At 36.9% G+C, this 17,564-nt stretch overlaps 1 protein-coding gene across 1 annotated transcript; it reads right to left on the bottom strand.

Moving 5' to 3' along the window:
* Positions 1-14,066: 14,066 nt before the first annotated feature.
* Positions 14,067-14,872, bottom strand: LOC140863849 (uncharacterized). Its single transcript, XM_073267592.1, has 2 exons — positions 14,835-14,872; positions 14,067-14,442 (listed from the first exon to the last, which is right to left on the bottom strand). Exons 1-2 carry the CDS (start codon positions 14,870-14,872, stop codon positions 14,067-14,069), a joined length of 414 nt encoding a protein of 137 aa, XP_073123693.1.
* Positions 14,873-17,564: the final 2,692 nt, after the last annotated feature.

Here is a 17,564-nt window from a genome sequence, read left to right as displayed (position 1 = left end):
AGTCGGTCTCTCCTCTTGTTGCACTTACATCCTCTTAAATAACACAAGTATCCTTCTTCAACATGTTTCCTTGTAGGCGTAGGATTATGTTGATTTAATCATATCAAATCTACACAAATAAAGAAAGATATACGTTAGATATGATATTAAAATAAGCTTAACAAAATCTCAAATCAACTTATTCAAGAAAATAAATAACTTATATAAAAGTTACTTCATGTCCAAGAAAGACAAAAGATATTAAATAAAATCTTTTCAAAACTTGAGAAATTTTAGGAATAAAATATTTCTTTCAATCTCCCCCTTTTTGCCTTTCTGGACAAAACATATTTAATTAAAAACAAATCAACTTAACTCCCCCTTAATCAAAACTCCCCTGAATACTAAACCAGATTCTCCCCCTAAATGTAAGCAGATGTGTTGTTACGAGATGTTAGCAACATATAACTACAACACTTTAGATCAATAAGCAAATGTAATAGGAGAAACAAATAAAGTATCAGAGTAAACACACATAAAAACAGTTTTGATTAAGTGAGCAAAAACAACTTTAAACAAACTAAACAGCAAAAAAAACAAACTAATAAAAACTAAACCAACTAAAAACAAACTAGAATTGATTGCTCTCAGATGAGCCATCATCATCAGTAGCATATTTGTCAGTGACAGCTGCATCACTTTCTTCTCTCCCTTTTTGTCCAGAAGAGCCAGCTCCACTTAGCAAATTCTCATAGTGAGCCTTCAACCCTTCATAATAGGCTAGACCAGCCTTAGTCTGAGTGATCTTCTGCTTAACATGCAATAATTGAGCTTGAATAAATGTAGGATCAACGTTATGAGCAGCAGAGGGAGGTACAAAAATTGCAATGGCAGAGGAGGTGTTGGCAACATCTACCATAACACCTGCAGCAACACCTGATTCAGACCAAGTTAGGTCTATCTTTCTGTTGCCTCGCAGCAAGGCAGGTGCAATCTTCAGCAGCTCTCCTAGTTCAATAAGAACCTCATCATCATCCTTTTCAATCTCTTGAGACAGCAACATAGAGTAGATTAGAGAAGGATAAGGCAACTTCAAGGTTGGTTGTGCACAGTCTGCGAAGGCCATGACTGTGTCAAACACCAGTCGGCCATAATTGAAATTGATTCCTGTTCCAATAGCGTACAGGTCTGAAGTCTGATGCTTTGTGACAACGGTGGAATTTCCAGATGGAGTCATGTCTTGACAGCAGTTTTGTGTAGAACATAGTATAAGGAAGTGAGCTTGGCAGCCTGCAACTTCTTAGGGTGAGCTGGAAATACTGTGACTTGACCTCCTGTAATGACAGAGGTCATCTCATCCATAGTAAGCAGTGCCGCATCATCAGCAAAAGGGGTACAGAGAAAACCATTGATGATAGCAGGACTAAAGGCAAAAATCTATCCTCGCACATATACCTTCCCATACTTGACATACCGTTGGTCCTTCACGGCCTCAGTAAGGTTGCAATAGAACTCCCGCACGAGTTCCCTATAGTACGGACCAGAAGTAGTGACGGTGGCAAGCAAATTTCTTACCTCAAAAAATCTGGCCATATTCTGAGCTTCATAGCTCTCCACTTCAATATTGTGTTCTTCAAGGAATTCATGGTCCGCATACTTATCCCAGCAATCTGCAACATCCTTGGTATAAAAATAAGAGGATTAAGACTCATTTACCCGATAGTCTTCACCCAAGGTGTTGTCCAGGGTGTCGGCAACGCCTTCCTTACCATCTTCTTCTTCTTCCACAGAGTCATCAGAATCTGACTCTTCTGCCAATTCTTTCTCAGCATCTGAGTCTTCACTTGAGTCAGTGCTGGAACTATCAGAGGATTTTTGAAGGTTATCAGCAAATTCCTGTAGCATCTCCTCATCGGGTTCTTCATCAGACACATGAGTAGGAGTAGTAGCAGCAACAGTAGGCTTCTTGATTTTGGAAGTCTTCATTCCAACCAAGAATTTTGCTATAGAAGCCTCTTCATCATCAGAAAATGCAAGAGGAGCAGTAGTTGATGGTTCCTCAACAGTAGGAACAGATGCAGATGCATCTTTCTCAATATTAGCAGCAACCGATGGAGTTTCTGATTTTGTGAAATCCTCATCAGAGGAGGAATCTTCATTTGATTTCTCTTCAGACTCAAATGAAACGGGAATGGTTGGAACAGATGGTTCCATTGCACTAGCTTTGCCCCGTTTTAGATGCACCAACTTGTAATCTTCATCATCGCTTGCATCACCAGAGGAATACTCTGTGTCCACCAGAGAAGGTCTCGATGGTTGACCTTTCCCTTGAAATCTCTTCGATGTTGTGTAGTCTGGATTGTATCCGGCTTGACGTTTGGATCGGCGAGTCAAGGGTTTTGCCAAAAATACTTTGTTGACCACAGACATATCAGGAAAGTTTTCCACGTTGATGGCATTACCAGGTTCTCCTGGTGAAATTTCATCCAGAGAAACGGGTTCCTCAGCAATTGGAACTAGGGCTTTCTCGTTCATGGGGTGTGGTGACGGGGGTGTTGTGACACCTTCAGCAGCATCCTCTGTAAAACCCATCTCAGATCGGATGTCTTGAGGATCAAAGCTCTTTCTTGCCATTAATAGATTGCGAATGTGGAAACAGAGAGAATTTTAGGGCAATAAACAAGCAGAGGCGATGAAAATAATGAGGAGCGAGGGTTGAAACAAGGAAATAATGTATTTACAAAAATAGATAAATACCCAACTATATATATCACTCAACCTTTCCTATCCTCACTCGAATTTACAGCCTCTCTAACGGTAAAGAAAACCCCAATGATAACAAATCCTAATGGCACTCTAATCCGATTTAATTAGAAAACAAATCTCTTCAATATTCACCGATAATTTAGGCCCAAATATTTTACCAAATATCTCCAAAATTAACTCCTCATTGGAACATAACTCCACTGAAACAAAATCCAATCACATTCAAATTCAAAAATTCAGTGGATAGGGCAAAAAATCAAAAATTTTGTTCGAATTTTTGACAAATAAAAATATGCATGTCCTAATTATGTCTAAAACAGAATATGACATAAAAATAAAATGTGATGACATGCAAAACTATATGTTGACAAGTGAGGTTTTTTCAGCGATGTTGGCAACATCTTCCAGCAACACTTCATGATTCTCAAAATATTTTGTTACTCAATTAATTATTTCAGAAGTGGTAGCCTGCACACTAAAGGAAACAATCTTCAGAGGACCCCTTTAGGTAGATTTTTCCATGTGCTTCTGATTTTCAATCAAATTTGATGATTGATCATTTAATGTTTAACATTTTTGTTCATTTGAGTTTTTGAATTTACGAAGTCACTTTTCATTTGGGACACGATCATGGAATACACGAACATACCTCCACTACTTCGTGACTTAGTTAGAACTCTTCTTAAATTTATCCTCATTAAACTGTAAAACTTTTTGCAAAGAATCCTGAGTGAAAATAAGTCAATGGTTACAAAGTATCAAACACTCCACAAAACAGAATGAATGCATGAATGCAATATGCCTAATGAACCTAAAAATGCACATGCATAAAAAGGTGTTGTCACAGGGTGTTGTTGATGGTTATGTTTGTGTTGCATATTTTAAGGTCATTTTGTTGTTGTTTTGCATTCGTTTATGTGTTTTAATTATGTGTTTTGTTCGTATTGCATATTTTGTGTCTGCATAATCTGTTTCCCGATTTGTTGTGTAGGTTGCGCGTTTTGGCGGACGCATAGACGGAACTATAAAGCAAGAGAAATGACGAAATTTTTGAAGGGAAGCGCTCGATCGATCTGGAAGATGTTACCGATCGAGCGGAGCGTTTGAAGAATGAAGACAGTAGGCTCTGGAGTTTTGGATCGGTAGATCCGCAACATTTGACCGATCGAGCGGCTGCTTAAATTTGGAAAACAGTAGGATTAGAATTTTGCTCGCGATCGATCGGTAACATCTTACCGATCGAGCGCGAGGTGCTGTTCGGGAAGGAATTTTCAGATATGGAAACTCTTTTATTTTGGACTCTAGTATTTATTAGGTTTTTATTCCATTTTTTAGACATTAATTAGCGGACTTTGAAGCTCTCTTTGGCGGCTAGGTTTATTGTTCTATATTTTCTGAAGATTTCTTCCTTTCTTTTAAATTTTTCTTTGATTTTTCATGAATCGTTGTAGCTAAACCTTAGAACTTGATTGAGGAAGACAAGCCCTTGATTTTGTTATTCATGAGATTCGAATTTTTCAATGTTTAATCCTTATTGAGTATCGAAAGTTGTTCTATTTTATTTCATGCTTGTATATGAAATTTTTAGATTGGTCATCTTAGGATTTCGCTATACAATCTAATGCTAAATTATAATTCAAATCCGTAATTTTTTGAATCAACTAATTTGCGAAGCAACTACGTTTAATATTTTTTGTTGTTGAATTTGTTAAATCGTAGGAACAACTCTTGACTAGATTAAATACAATCGCTGGTATATGTGTTGTCTAGGTTCATCAGTTTTACTCGTTTGAATGTTACCTTAAATTTAAATCTAGATCGCTGGAATCCGGGTTGATTTATTGGTAATGGTTAATCTAGAACGCTGGTGTCTAATTAACTAAGATTAAGGTAAAACGAGAATTTGATTTTCAATGATGAATATTTGATAGGATTAATTATTTTTAGGAATCGATGATTGAATGAATAAATATCAAGGGTGTAGTCGACCGATACCAAGGCTTGTTTCTTAGTTAATTCTTCAGTTATAATTGAATCTTGCATGTTAGTTGATAAGAATTTTATTAAGTTGTGTTTTTAAATTTTCATTAGTTAACTTCAAAACTCAAAAACCCCCTTTATTTTATTTTAGAACACATTAAATTTTCCTTTCCTTGTGGAAACGATCCCTACTCACACTACTACATAATTTAGTTATCTGATTGAGTTGGGTAATTTGGGCATGACGTGAATTAGCGCTACCAGTTGTCAACACTCCTGACAACATCTCATTTCTGTCTATAATGCACACATACTGAGAGAATTCCTTAGACTGGAGAATCTCTCAAAATCCAAAGCTTTTGTGAATATATCAGTTAAATTGTTATTTGTTCCAACAAACTCAATTAAGATCATGCTTTTCTCGACCAAATCTCGAATGAAATGATGTCTAATGTCAATGTGTTTGGTTCGAGAGTGTTGTACTGGATTTGTGGATATATCAATGGCACTAGAATTATCATAGTACACAATAGGATTATCACTCTTAACTTCATAATCATTCAGCATTTGATTCATCCATAGGAGTTGTGAGCAACAACTACAGACAGCAACATACTCAGACTCGGCAGTAGAAAGTGAGACACAATTTTGTTTCTTACTATACCATGACACTAAGTTATTCCCTAAGTAGAAACATTCTCCCGAAGTGCTCTTTCTCTCATCTAAATCCCCAGCCCAATCAGCATCACTAAACCCTACCAAATTCAAATTGGTTTCTTAGTGTAACACAAACCCAAATTCAAAGTACCTGCCACATATTTCAATATACGTTTCACGGCTTTAAGTGAGTAATTTTTGGGTTAGACTGGTATCTAGCACACAGGCAAAGACTATAAATGATATCTGGTCTAGAAGCACTCAAATATAAAAGACTACCAATCATGCTTCTGTAGAGGGTGTTGTCAACATCTTCGACAACATCCTCCCTAGAAAGCTTTCATTAGACCCCATAGGTGTGCGCATGTGTTTAGTGTTGCCATTCAGAAACTTTTTCACCAAATTTTTAGCATACTTGCTTTGACACAAAAATATAGCATCATGCATTTGTTTCACTTGCAATCCCAAGAAATAAGTTAACTCACCAACCATGCTCATTTCAAATGTAGAAGACATGCACTTCACAAAATCATCAACAAGTTTGTCATTTGAAGCACAAAAGATTATATAATCTACATAAATTTGGCAAATTAAGATATTACCTTGAGACTTTTGCACAAATAAAGTCTTATCAACTTCACCTATTTTGAAGCCAATATTTAGCAAGTACTCGGTTAATATTTCATACCATGCACGTGGTGCTTTCTTCAATCCATACAATGCCTTTTTCAACTTATACACATAATCAAGATGATTTGGATCCTCAAACACTTTAGATTGTTTCACATAAACTTCTTCATTTAGTATCCCATTCAAAAAGACACTTTTTACATCCATTTGAAAAAGTTTCATTCCCATATTACAAGAAATAGCAAGCAAAAGTCGGACTGACTCAATGCGGGCAACAGAAGCAAAGGTTTCATCAAAATCCACCCCCTCAACCTGTGTATACCCTTGAGCTACCAACCTAGATTTATTTATAATGACATTTCCCGACTCATCAGTTTTATTTTTGAAAATCCACTTAGTTCCTATAATATTACCATGAGTAGGACATGGTACCAAGTACCAAACATCATTCCTAAAGAACTTTTCTAACTCTTCATGCATATCACTCTCAAAAAAAAAAACTCTTCATGCATATCATTGACCCAAAATTCATCATTTAATGCTTCTTCAACCTTTTTGGGTTCAATGTTTGACACGAAACAAGAAAATCTTACATGAGAATACGTAGAGCTCATGCACATCAACTCTGTCATCTTTCGATAATCCACTTTCTCTTTCCTTTGAGTTTGCATGTTTTCATGTACATCTCCAATGACTTGTGAGGTTGGATGGTTCTTCTGAACTTTTCTTGAAATATTCTTTCCAACTTCATTCACCTCACTGTCCTCATCAGTATTCTCAAAACTAGGCTTTTCAACTTTTGTTTCTGGAATTTCTACAGAAGGTGTTTTCGGAGGTGTTGTAACACCTTGAACAACATCTAAATTTCCAGAATTATCAAGCAAATCATCAACTTCATCTTCAGTTGTTTTCTTCTTTAGATCTGCAAAGTCATCAAAAACAACATTAATAGACTCAAAAATAGTCCTAGTTCTCAAGTTATACATCCTATAGGCTCGGCTATTTGATGAATATCCCAAGAACATACACTTATCACTCTTTGCATCAAACTTAGCTAGATGATCCCTATCATTCAAAACGTGACATACACATCCAAAAACTTGAAAATATTTAAGGTTTGAACTCTTTCCCATGAGAATTTCATAGGATGTCATAGTAGTACCATTTCTCAAATAAACTCTATTTGAAATATGACATGCAGTATTCAAGGCTTCAGCCCAAAAGCGTTTTGAAATATTTTTCAAACTTAACATTACTCTAGCCATTTCTTGCAAGATCCTATTTTTCCGTTCAGCAATTCCATTCTGTTGTGGGGTTTTAGGAGCAGAAAATTCATGAGAAATACCTTTTTTTATCACACAAACTAGCAAAAGAAGAGTTTTTGAACTCCTTACCATGATCAATGCGAATTCGGATTACCTTCAGATTATGTAGATTTGAAATCTTAGCAAGTAATTTCTTGAAGGCATCATACATGTCTAATTTTTCTCTCAAAAACTTTACACATGTGTATCGTGAAAAATCATCAACACAAACAAACAAATATTTCTTACCACCGAAGCTTTCAACATCCATTGGACCCTTCAAGTCCATATGAATAAGTTCAAAGCAGCGTGTCGTCAGAGATGTTGGAAACACCTCGTGTGACACCCTAGTCTGCTTCCCTTTTTGACATGCTTCACATACAAATGCAACACCATATTTCAAGTTAGGCATGCCTCTGACAACATCTAACTTACTCAAGTTTTTTAGAATCTTGAAATTTGCATGACCCAATTTTTGATGTCATAGGTCAAATTCATTCACTTATGTGTGTCTACAAGCCATCTCTTCTCCAAGTTGATAGCAGTTGTCGGATGACCTAGTACCTGTCATGACACACAAATTAGAATTATCAAATTTTTTGCACACTTTCTTATCAAATTGCACATGTAAATTATAATTACAAATTTGACTGATGCTTATTAAGTTTGCGGTATGCCCTTCAACATGAAGTACATTACGAAGTTTAGGCAAACCAGCAACATTCAATGTTCCTTTCCCAACAGTGTTTCCCTTTGAACCACCTCCATAGGTTTGTTTACCGCTTTTTTGTTCAACATAATAAGTGAAAAACTTCTTGGAACCTGTCATATGACGTGAGCTACCACTATCAAAGTACCAAGCACCTGAAACATTAGTTCTCAAAGCAGTATTGATCATATAACAGTGAATATCTGCTTTTGGTACCCAAACTTTTCTTACAGTAGATCTGTTTTTGGAGATGTTGTGGAAGGGTGTTGGCAACACCTTCGGCAACAACTTCGGTGCAAATCTCTGTCTGCAGTCATCTTGCAGCTTGAAACAGTACAGTTTGATATGACCAGGTCTATGACAGTAGTGACAAATGTACTTACCTTTCCTTTTAGGTTTTGTAGGAACAGTAGGCCGTGGATTTGGTTTTGGAGTATTAGTTGGTGTGGCATTTTTGGTTGAGCTTTCAGTACAACTACTTTTCTTGACAAACACAGGACCTTATTGTGAAAAATTACTCGCAAGCGTACGAGTGTCTAGTTTTAGTATAGTGAAAGAGAGAGTGTCGATCCCACAGGAAATAATTTGAAAATATTCAATACTTGCAATTAAAATAGTCTTAATTTTATTTAGAAAATTAAACTTTAGAGGGGTTAATGACAAATTAAATAAATAGAGAAAATTGAAAAGCGCGCACAAACACAATCCTTTAGAGATTATCAATCAGAGAAAAATAGTCTAGAGGTTTGATTTCACCTGGTCTCAACAATATTCAATCCCAATCAATCTATTTTCATGAATTCATTTAAATTAATAACCAAGAACACATAGATTATACTATTTCCCTCTCCCGAGTATCAAATAGAATGTATCAATTACAGATCGATTTCAATATCCCTATAAAAAATCTACTTGTAATGATATGTGTGAAACAATGTTCTTTTTAGGTTTTATTAAAGTTATAAGCTCTCCCGAGTCATATAAACAATTAAAAGTGTGAATTCTATTGATCCTATTCTAAATCCCCTCTCCCGATTGCCGGATTCTGAATAAATATGACAAATCAATTTATGGCCAGTAAATTGAAAAGACTATCAAACCTAGAATCACAATTAATTTAGAAGAACTTAATTCATAAAAATCAACAATTCATAAATATGTCTTGACCAGGCTACATCGACCTCTAGACTTAAAAAGTTTAGTTCATAATAAAATTCATAGCAATATAAATCATGTTCAGAAATTCAAACATAATTCAATCTCAAAAGAAATAAATAAAGTAAAGATAACAAATCCGAAGTCTTTCTTCCGTGTCCGGTTGAAAAGTCTTCGTCTTCGTTCCAAGCAACTCCAAATCTCGATCGAAACTTTAACGACTTTTCTCTCAAGATTATTTTTGTGTAGTGGCCGCTTCCTCCCTCTCATTAGGTCTGAAAAACCCTTAAATACGCCCTTAAGATTCGTCCAAACACCTTCCAAAAATATCCTAAAATTCCCAAAATTAAACACAGCACTTCGTCATACAGACTACGACGCGCGGGCGCACCACAGAAAAGGCGGGCGCGCATAGTACACTGTCTCAGACACTTAGTAACTCGACTTCACGCGCGGGCGCACCACACCATGCGCGTGCGCGCATAGCTTCCTGTGGAAAAATTGTTGAGTTTCACTTCAGTTGACGCGCGGGCGCGCATAGTCGTCTGTCCAGGTTTCTTCAAACTACGAACCATCTTCGCTTGCTTCGATCTTTTCTTGACTTCTATGATTTCTTCTATCATACATTCATTATTTCCTGTAATTCCTGACATCCAACAAAAACAACAACAACTTCCACATAATACAGCTCGAAACCAAGCAATTATCCAATATTATCAACACAAATTACGTGCACAAAAGGCACTTATCAAATTCCCCCAAACTTAAATGTTTGCTAGTCCCGAGCAAAACCATTCAAGCCTCAAACACAAAACACTAACTATTCCACTCAACAAATCAAGACCAACCAAGAAATACTATGAAACAATGGCCTTAGCAAAATATTCAAAAAATTTCATCCAATCATATCAAACTATCATTTTTCAAACACAAGCTATTGACCTCCAAAACTTACAAATCCCGCAACTCACGTGCAAAATACTCTTATCTAACTCAATTCACACATTCATAGATCAGGAGGACTTTAACAGGTGAAAGGATCAAACACATGATAATTACTTTTGAAACACACGCAAAAATCAGGTTATTTCACAAAAGAAACTTGTGTGCGTGTTTCGGTCAAAAATTCATATTCATTAAGAGTGTCAATCAATCATCCATAGGCTAGATTCTCGCAACCCTTCTTCACTAGTATATTGGGCAACTGAGACTCGGTCAATAGGACTTAATTAGATTATAATGTAAGGTCTGGCTCATGGCTACAAATGAAGGAAAATAATTCAAAATAAGGAGTAATTCATATTCATGCTCAATCTAACTTCAACTCCTTTTTCATTCACAATTTCACATTCTTTCTTCTTCAATTCACTTCATTTTTTTTTCAACTTTCTTCATTCTTCTTTTTCACAACTTTTTTTTTTCCCAACAATTTCAACTTTTTTTTTTCTACTACCTCTTTGCATCTTTTCAATTCATCATCACACCATTCCATTTTTTCACAAATAAAACTAGGAGCATATCACAATTTAGCATTCAAATTACTCCCTTAAAGGTAGGAATTAGTGTATAAGATATCGGGTAGTCAATGTAGGACCTTGAAATAATCACGAATGGGGGTATAATCACACGTTTACACGCATGCCATTCAATTTTCAGATAAAGCTCAAACAAGGTACTAGGGATAAAATTAATAAGGTAGCTTGAAAGGCTCAAAAAAATTCAGAAATAAAATGCCTAAATCATCCCTAATCTCAGTATTGCCCGTATTGCGCCTCAAAGGGTGTCCGAACTAGTTCTAGACAATCTCAATTCACAAGTAAATCACACAAATTTTAACCAGTGCAGAAAAGAAATAATCATCAACAGAAAACGATGATTTTCAACTCAGATCACATACCTAAAGTACTCATGTATATCTTGTGAAAGCTCGAAGGGAAACTAAGGATACAATACTTCCAATAAAAATCAAGCCCAAAGATCTCAAGAATTGCCTCATTCACTTCTATGTTTGTATGTTTTAATTCAGACTTAAGCAAAAACACAGAATGTATAGGGATTCATTCATCTCAGTGGTTTACCGATAAAAATTCTTTTAGTTCAATCATGGAGTAAAGCTAAAAAAAAATCATTTGCATCATTGGCCAATGTATTTTCATTTCTTTCATGGTTTCTTGGATGTAACTCACATTCACTCAACAATTCACCCTTTCACAACCTCACAAACTAATCCAATATCGCAAATGCATCCCACCACTACACAATACAGAAGACTAAACACAATAAACAAAAACAACTAAAAAAAACACACAAAAAGGAATAAAAACAAATTCAGCACTTTGGAATCACAAAGCAAAATCCCCCCAAACTTGGTACAATCAGTGTCCTCAATGATTTAAACAAGAAAGAAATAGGACATGTACAGCAAACGACGACCGTCAGTGGTCGTCGCTGTCATCACTCATATCGTGACTATCAACAGCAGGTGTCGGGTTTGAAGTACCAAAAGCAGGTGGCCACTGAGGATAAGGGGGAAAAGGATGAGCCAAACTCGTCGCTTGAGGAAATTGGTGGCTTAATACACCAGTGAATCCCATCATGTAATCTACAAAAACGTCATGTATTTGCTGAAAGTGATGGAATTCTTGATGATGTTGGCGCAAACCTTCCTCAATGGATGTAACCCGCGCTTCCAAAGAAGGAGGCGTCGCAGACTGTGATGCAGAAGCTCGACTAGCAGCAGCTCGAGCATTGAAAGATCTTCTAGCCGCACGTTCTCTTTGTTCACTAGCATATTGGTGGCGAGAGGACGAAGAACCACTGGGTATGAGAGCCGTGGGCTTCAACAACTCTTCAGTCGGGCTCCAATCAACCCCCACTGCTTCACACAAATCAGTAATAATGGAAGGCAAAGCAAGGCCCCCCCTTGATCGACCAGTAAACACATTTTGAATCGTCTCTTGACAGATACGGCCCAAATCCATAGCCATTCCTTCCACGATGCAATAAACAAGAATCGCCCTTTCACGTGTGACCTCATGATCATGGTCTGTGGGCTTCAGTCGAGCACAGACGAGAGCGTACCATCTCTTGGAATCACTTTTCAAATCAACCTTTCGCAACTTGGAAGGTTTAAAATCACTTCCCAATCTCCACACAGCTCCCTCGACACAGATAGATTGGATAATAGCATCATAATCAATGTCCCCAGATCGATATGCCACATACTCATCATTGTCTATTGGCGGAATCTGAAAGAGAGTATTAATTGCAACCGAATCAAATGGCACCATGTGTCCTCTGACTAATACTTTGAAGTCAACGTGTTTAACTTTCAGATTGACATAGAACTCTCGCACCACTGAAATAACAGCTTCTTGAGGCTGCTTAACAAATTGAAGCCATTGACACTGTATTGCCTCATCCCCGACATTGCATCTAATAATTCCATTTGGCTCAAAACCAATGGTAGTGTCAAATCCTCTCTCAGGCAAAATATTCTTAGAAAGCAACTCTTGATAATTTGCTTCGGCCGTTGGATTCCAAAAACGATGATTATCAAAATCAGGGGTGGAAGATGAAGATTCCCCCAACTTTGTTTTCTTCTTAGGAGCCATAAATCAAACACTTGGCAGACACAATATGAACTTGCAATTCACAAGAACAATTCAACAATCTTGATACCCACAACTAAGAATTCCAGTCACACCACCTCTACACTTCAATGTAACAACTACGACAATCAATTCACCCCACGCAATGACAAATCCACTCCAAAAGCTCCTTCCAATTCAAGAACCCAATAAACAGAAAAGTGGGCACATACGTGAACAGAGAACTTACCACTGGAGCAAGAGAAAACTCCACAATAACCCAAAATAGTATAGCCTTGCACCAAGCTTGATGCCCCACCCTTGAACGAGAAATTAGAGATTAGAGGAAACGAAAATTTAGAAGGTAAAGAGGACGAATTGAGAGAAAAGAACAAAAATATAGAGATAAAAGGGAAAAAAAAATTACAATAGAGGAAGAGATGGAGAAAAAACGGCATTTTGGAGAGAAAAAGAGTTGGAAGAAAAGGAAATATAAGGTAAAAATAGAAAAGGGAATGAGAGAAAGAAGGGAAGAAATCGGGCAATAAGTTCAGTCGAGGCAGACGCACGTCAGGTAAGGCGGGCGCGCATAGTGCACTGCTCATGTTCTTTTTATTCGTAAATCGACGCGCGGGCGCGCCCCATTGACCAGCGCCCGCGCATAGCAATCTGTAGAACTACACTTGTGTTCATTATTTTCAGGCGCGGGCATGCCTAAAGTGAAGCGGGCGTGCATAGTGCACTGTAACTAACTTTGAGATTGACATTTCTTCACGCGCGGGCGCTCCACAGGAGAGGAGGGCGCGCATAACCGTCTGGACCAGTTTTTCAGTTGTTATTTTCGGAACACGCGGGCGCGCGTGACATTTTGGAAATGGTTCCTGAAAATGAAATAAAGGAAGAAAAAAATAACTAACAAGAAAATTACAAAATGCAAAGCAGAAACCGAAAAGACAAGATTAAAACTAAAAGGACAAATGGGTTGCCTCCCATTTAGCGCTTGTTTTATAGTCCTCAGCCGGACTTGCACCAGTTTTAAGCCAGGTCTGTGAGGAGAGTACTCTCAGTACTTCGTACTTCAGTACCATAATAATGTTTCACCCTTTGCCCGTTCACTTTGAATATTCTTCCATCTGTACATCGCAGCTCAATCGCACCGTGCGGATATACCTTCTCCACCATAAATGGTCCAGACCATCTGGACTTCAATTTTCTTGGAAACAATTTTAGGCGGGAGTTAAATAACAATACTTTCTGACCTGGTTTGAATTCGCGAGGTACAATGTTCTTATCATGCTACTTCTTTGTTTGCTCCTTGTAGATCTTGGCATTCTCATATGCATCATTTCTAAACTCGTCCAATTCTGTCAACTGTAATTTACGTAACTCCCCCGATGCTTTGATATCCATATTCAGCTTCTTGACCTCCCAAAATGCTTTATTCTCTAACTCCAAGGGCAAATGACATGCCTTACAAAACACCAACCTATACGGTGACATCCCAATCGGTGTTTTAAACGCAGTGCGGTATGCCCATAATGCGTCATCCAACTTGAGTGCCCAATCTTTTCTATTCGTCTTCACCGTCTTCTCTAATACTTGCTTGATTTCTTGGTTAGAAATTTCCGCTTGACCATTGGTTTGCGGATGATATGCACACGCCACCTTATGCCTGACACCATACTTAGCGAGCAAGGTATTAAAAATTTTATTACAAAAGTGCGTACCTTCATCACTGATTATTGCTCGTGGTGTCCCAAACCGTGTAAAAATGTTCTTCTGCAAAAATTTTACTACAACACGAGCATCATTAGTAGAGGTGGCAATTGCTTCCACCCATTTCGACACATAATCCACTACTAATAGGATATAGCCAAAAGAAGGGGGAAAAGGACCCATAAAATCAATACCCCACACATCAAATAATTCAACTTCTAAAATGTTTGTGAGGGGTAATTCATTCTTTCTAGAAATATTTCCCATTCTCTGGCACTTATCACATGATTTCACTAAGGTATAACTATCTTTAAATAACGTAGGCCAATAAAAACCAGATTGTAATACCTTAGCGGCAGTTTGGGTGGCTCCAAAATGTCCTCCATAGGGAGAGGAATGGCATTGTTCCAAAATTTCAGCTGCCACTTGCCCCGCCACACATCGTCTAATCACTTGATCAGCACAACGTTTGAAAACATAGGGATCATCCCATAAGTAGAACTTAATGTTGTGAAATTTCCTCGCAAGCGTACGAGTGTCAAGTTTTAGTATAGTGAAAAAGAGAGTGTCGATCCCACAGGGAATAAAATGAAAATATTCAATACTTGTAATTAAAATAGTCTTAATTTTATCTAGAAAATCAAACTTCAAGAGTTTTGCAGAATAAATAAAATAAATAAATAGAAATTATTCAGCTCACACACACACAAATTTTGAGGAATTATCAATCAGAGAAAAATAGTCCAGAGGTTTTGATTTCACTTGGTCTCGATAATATTCAATCCTAATTAATCTATTTTATGAATTTCCTTCGATTAATAACCAAAACACTTAAATTATTCTATTCCCCTCTCCCGAGCAACAAATAGAGTGTATCAATTAAAATTCGATTTCAATATCCCTATTAAAAATCTAGATATAGTGATATGTGTAAAATGATGTTCCTTAAAGATTCTATTAAAGCTATATACTCTCCCGAGCTATATAAATAATTAACAGTGTAGTTCCTATTGATCCTACTCAAAATCCCCTCTCCCGAGCAATGATTCTAAGTAAATATAACAACTCAATTTATGGCCAATAAATTAAAAAGACATTCAATTCTAGAAACACAATTAATCTATAGAAATTTAATTTATTAAAATCAAAGATTCATGAATATGTCTCAACCAAGCTACGTCAACCTCTAAACTAGAAAAGTTTAGTTCATGCTCAAATTCAATAAAAACCAAATCATGTTTAATATCTCAAACATAATTCAACAATCAAAAGAAAATAAAAACCAAATAATGTTTAATATCTCAAACATAATTCAACAATCAAATGAAAATAAAAAGAAGAAACAAAGCCGTAGTCTTTCTTCCGTGTCCGGTCGAAAAGTCTTCGTCTTCGTTCCAAGCAATCTTCAATTCTTCAACTCCAAAAAACTCACAGAAGTGCTCTCTCGAATATTGTGTGTATTGGTGGCTGATAGATCCTTCCTATGACTCCAAAAAATCTCTTAAATATGACATAACAATCGTCTAAAAAAATACCAAAGATATCCCCAAAGTTTCCATAAACAATCGGACTCTAATATTCCAAACAGACGACGGCGCGGGCACGCCGAAAACAGGGCGGGCGCCCTCTCAACTCGCAAAACATACTTTTAAAAATTCCTCAATGGCGCAGGCGCGCCTAGGGTCAGCGCGGGCGCGCTCTCAGCTCGACTCTTTATCTTGAACTCTTCAGTAACAGCGCGGGCGTGCCTAAGGATAGGGCGGGCACGCCTCTAGCTCGAACTCAGCCTTTTTTTCTTCACTTTTCCAACTCTTGAATTTCCTTGTAAACTTCCATCTTGTAAGATTATTTCCAATTGAACACATCAAAATCCATAACTTCCTACAAACACAAAAACAACAACAATTTCACGCAATATCTACTAATAAATTTCAAAAGTCAAGTAAAACCATATACAAATTAAGTGCACAAAATGCACTTATCAAATTCCCCCAAACTTGAACTTTTGTTCGTCTCGAGCAAAACTAACTCAAACTCACTCAATTTCAAGAACAACAACCATCAAGAATGACAATGGATTAATGACCTCAGTATGGAATTTCAAAACAATTTAAATCCAATCATCTCTGCCCTACTAACACTTGAAAAGTAAGATGTCCAGAAAAGTAATTCAACCTCATAAACTCATAAACTCCGCAACTCACGTTTCAAAATACTCTTCTCTTAACTCAATTCAAACATTCACAAATCATGAGGACTTTCATGGTAAAACAAGATCAAATTCAAGGATATATCATCACAACCACACTCAATTGGTTTAATTCAAAGAACGTAGTGTGTGCATGTTTCGATCAAGAATTCATAATCATTTAAGTTTCAATCAACAGTCCATAGGCTAAATTCTCGCAACCCCTCTCCACTAGTATATTGGGCAACTGTGACTCGGTCAATAGGACTTAATAAGCTTATAATGCAAGGCCTGACTCATGGCTACAAATAAAGGAAAAGAATTCAAATAAGGAGTAATTCACATTTATGCTCAAACTCAATTCTAATTTTGACTCCTTTCATTCACAATTTCAAACTTATTTCACTTCATTGATTTTTCAATTTTTCTCACAACTTCTTTCAACTCTCTTTTACAACTTTTCCAACCACATTTTTTTATCTTCTACTACCTCTTTTCATCTTTTCAATTCATCCACCACACCATTCCATTTTTCACAAATAATCTAGGAGCATACAACATTTTAGCATTCAAATTACTCCATTAAAGGTAGGAAATAGTGTATAAGCTATTCAGGTAGTCAATGTAGGACCTTGAAATAATGACGAATGGGGGTTTAATCACACGTTTACACACATGCCATTCGATTTTCAATAAAACTCAAACAAGGTACTAGGGATAACATATATAATAGGTAGCTTGAAAGGCTCAAACGAATTCAGAAAAATCGCCTAAATCATTCCTAATCACAGTTTTGCCCGTATTTCGCCTCAAGGGGTGTCCAAACTAGTTCTAGACAAGTCTCAATCTACAATTAAATCTTACAAATCTCAATCAGTGCAGAAAGGAAT

This window comes from Henckelia pumila, chromosome 1 (genome assembly GCF_033568475.1).
Source record: "Henckelia pumila isolate YLH828 chromosome 1, ASM3356847v2, whole genome shotgun sequence".
In the NCBI taxonomy this organism is placed as follows: Eukaryota; Viridiplantae; Streptophyta; class Magnoliopsida; order Lamiales; family Gesneriaceae; genus Henckelia; species Henckelia pumila.
This window is presented reverse-complemented; position numbering and strand designations above follow the sequence as displayed.

Bases quoted from the DNA above. Each gene is read 5' to 3' on its own strand.
- LOC140863849 (XM_073267592.1), bottom strand. From the start codon at position 14,872: ATGGAGGACATTTTGGAGCCACCCAAACTGCCGCTAAG. The intron at 14,443-14,834 runs GTATTACAATCT...GTATGGTGTCAG, and splicing joins CCACCCAAACTGCCGCTAAG to GCATAAGGTGGCGTGTGCAT.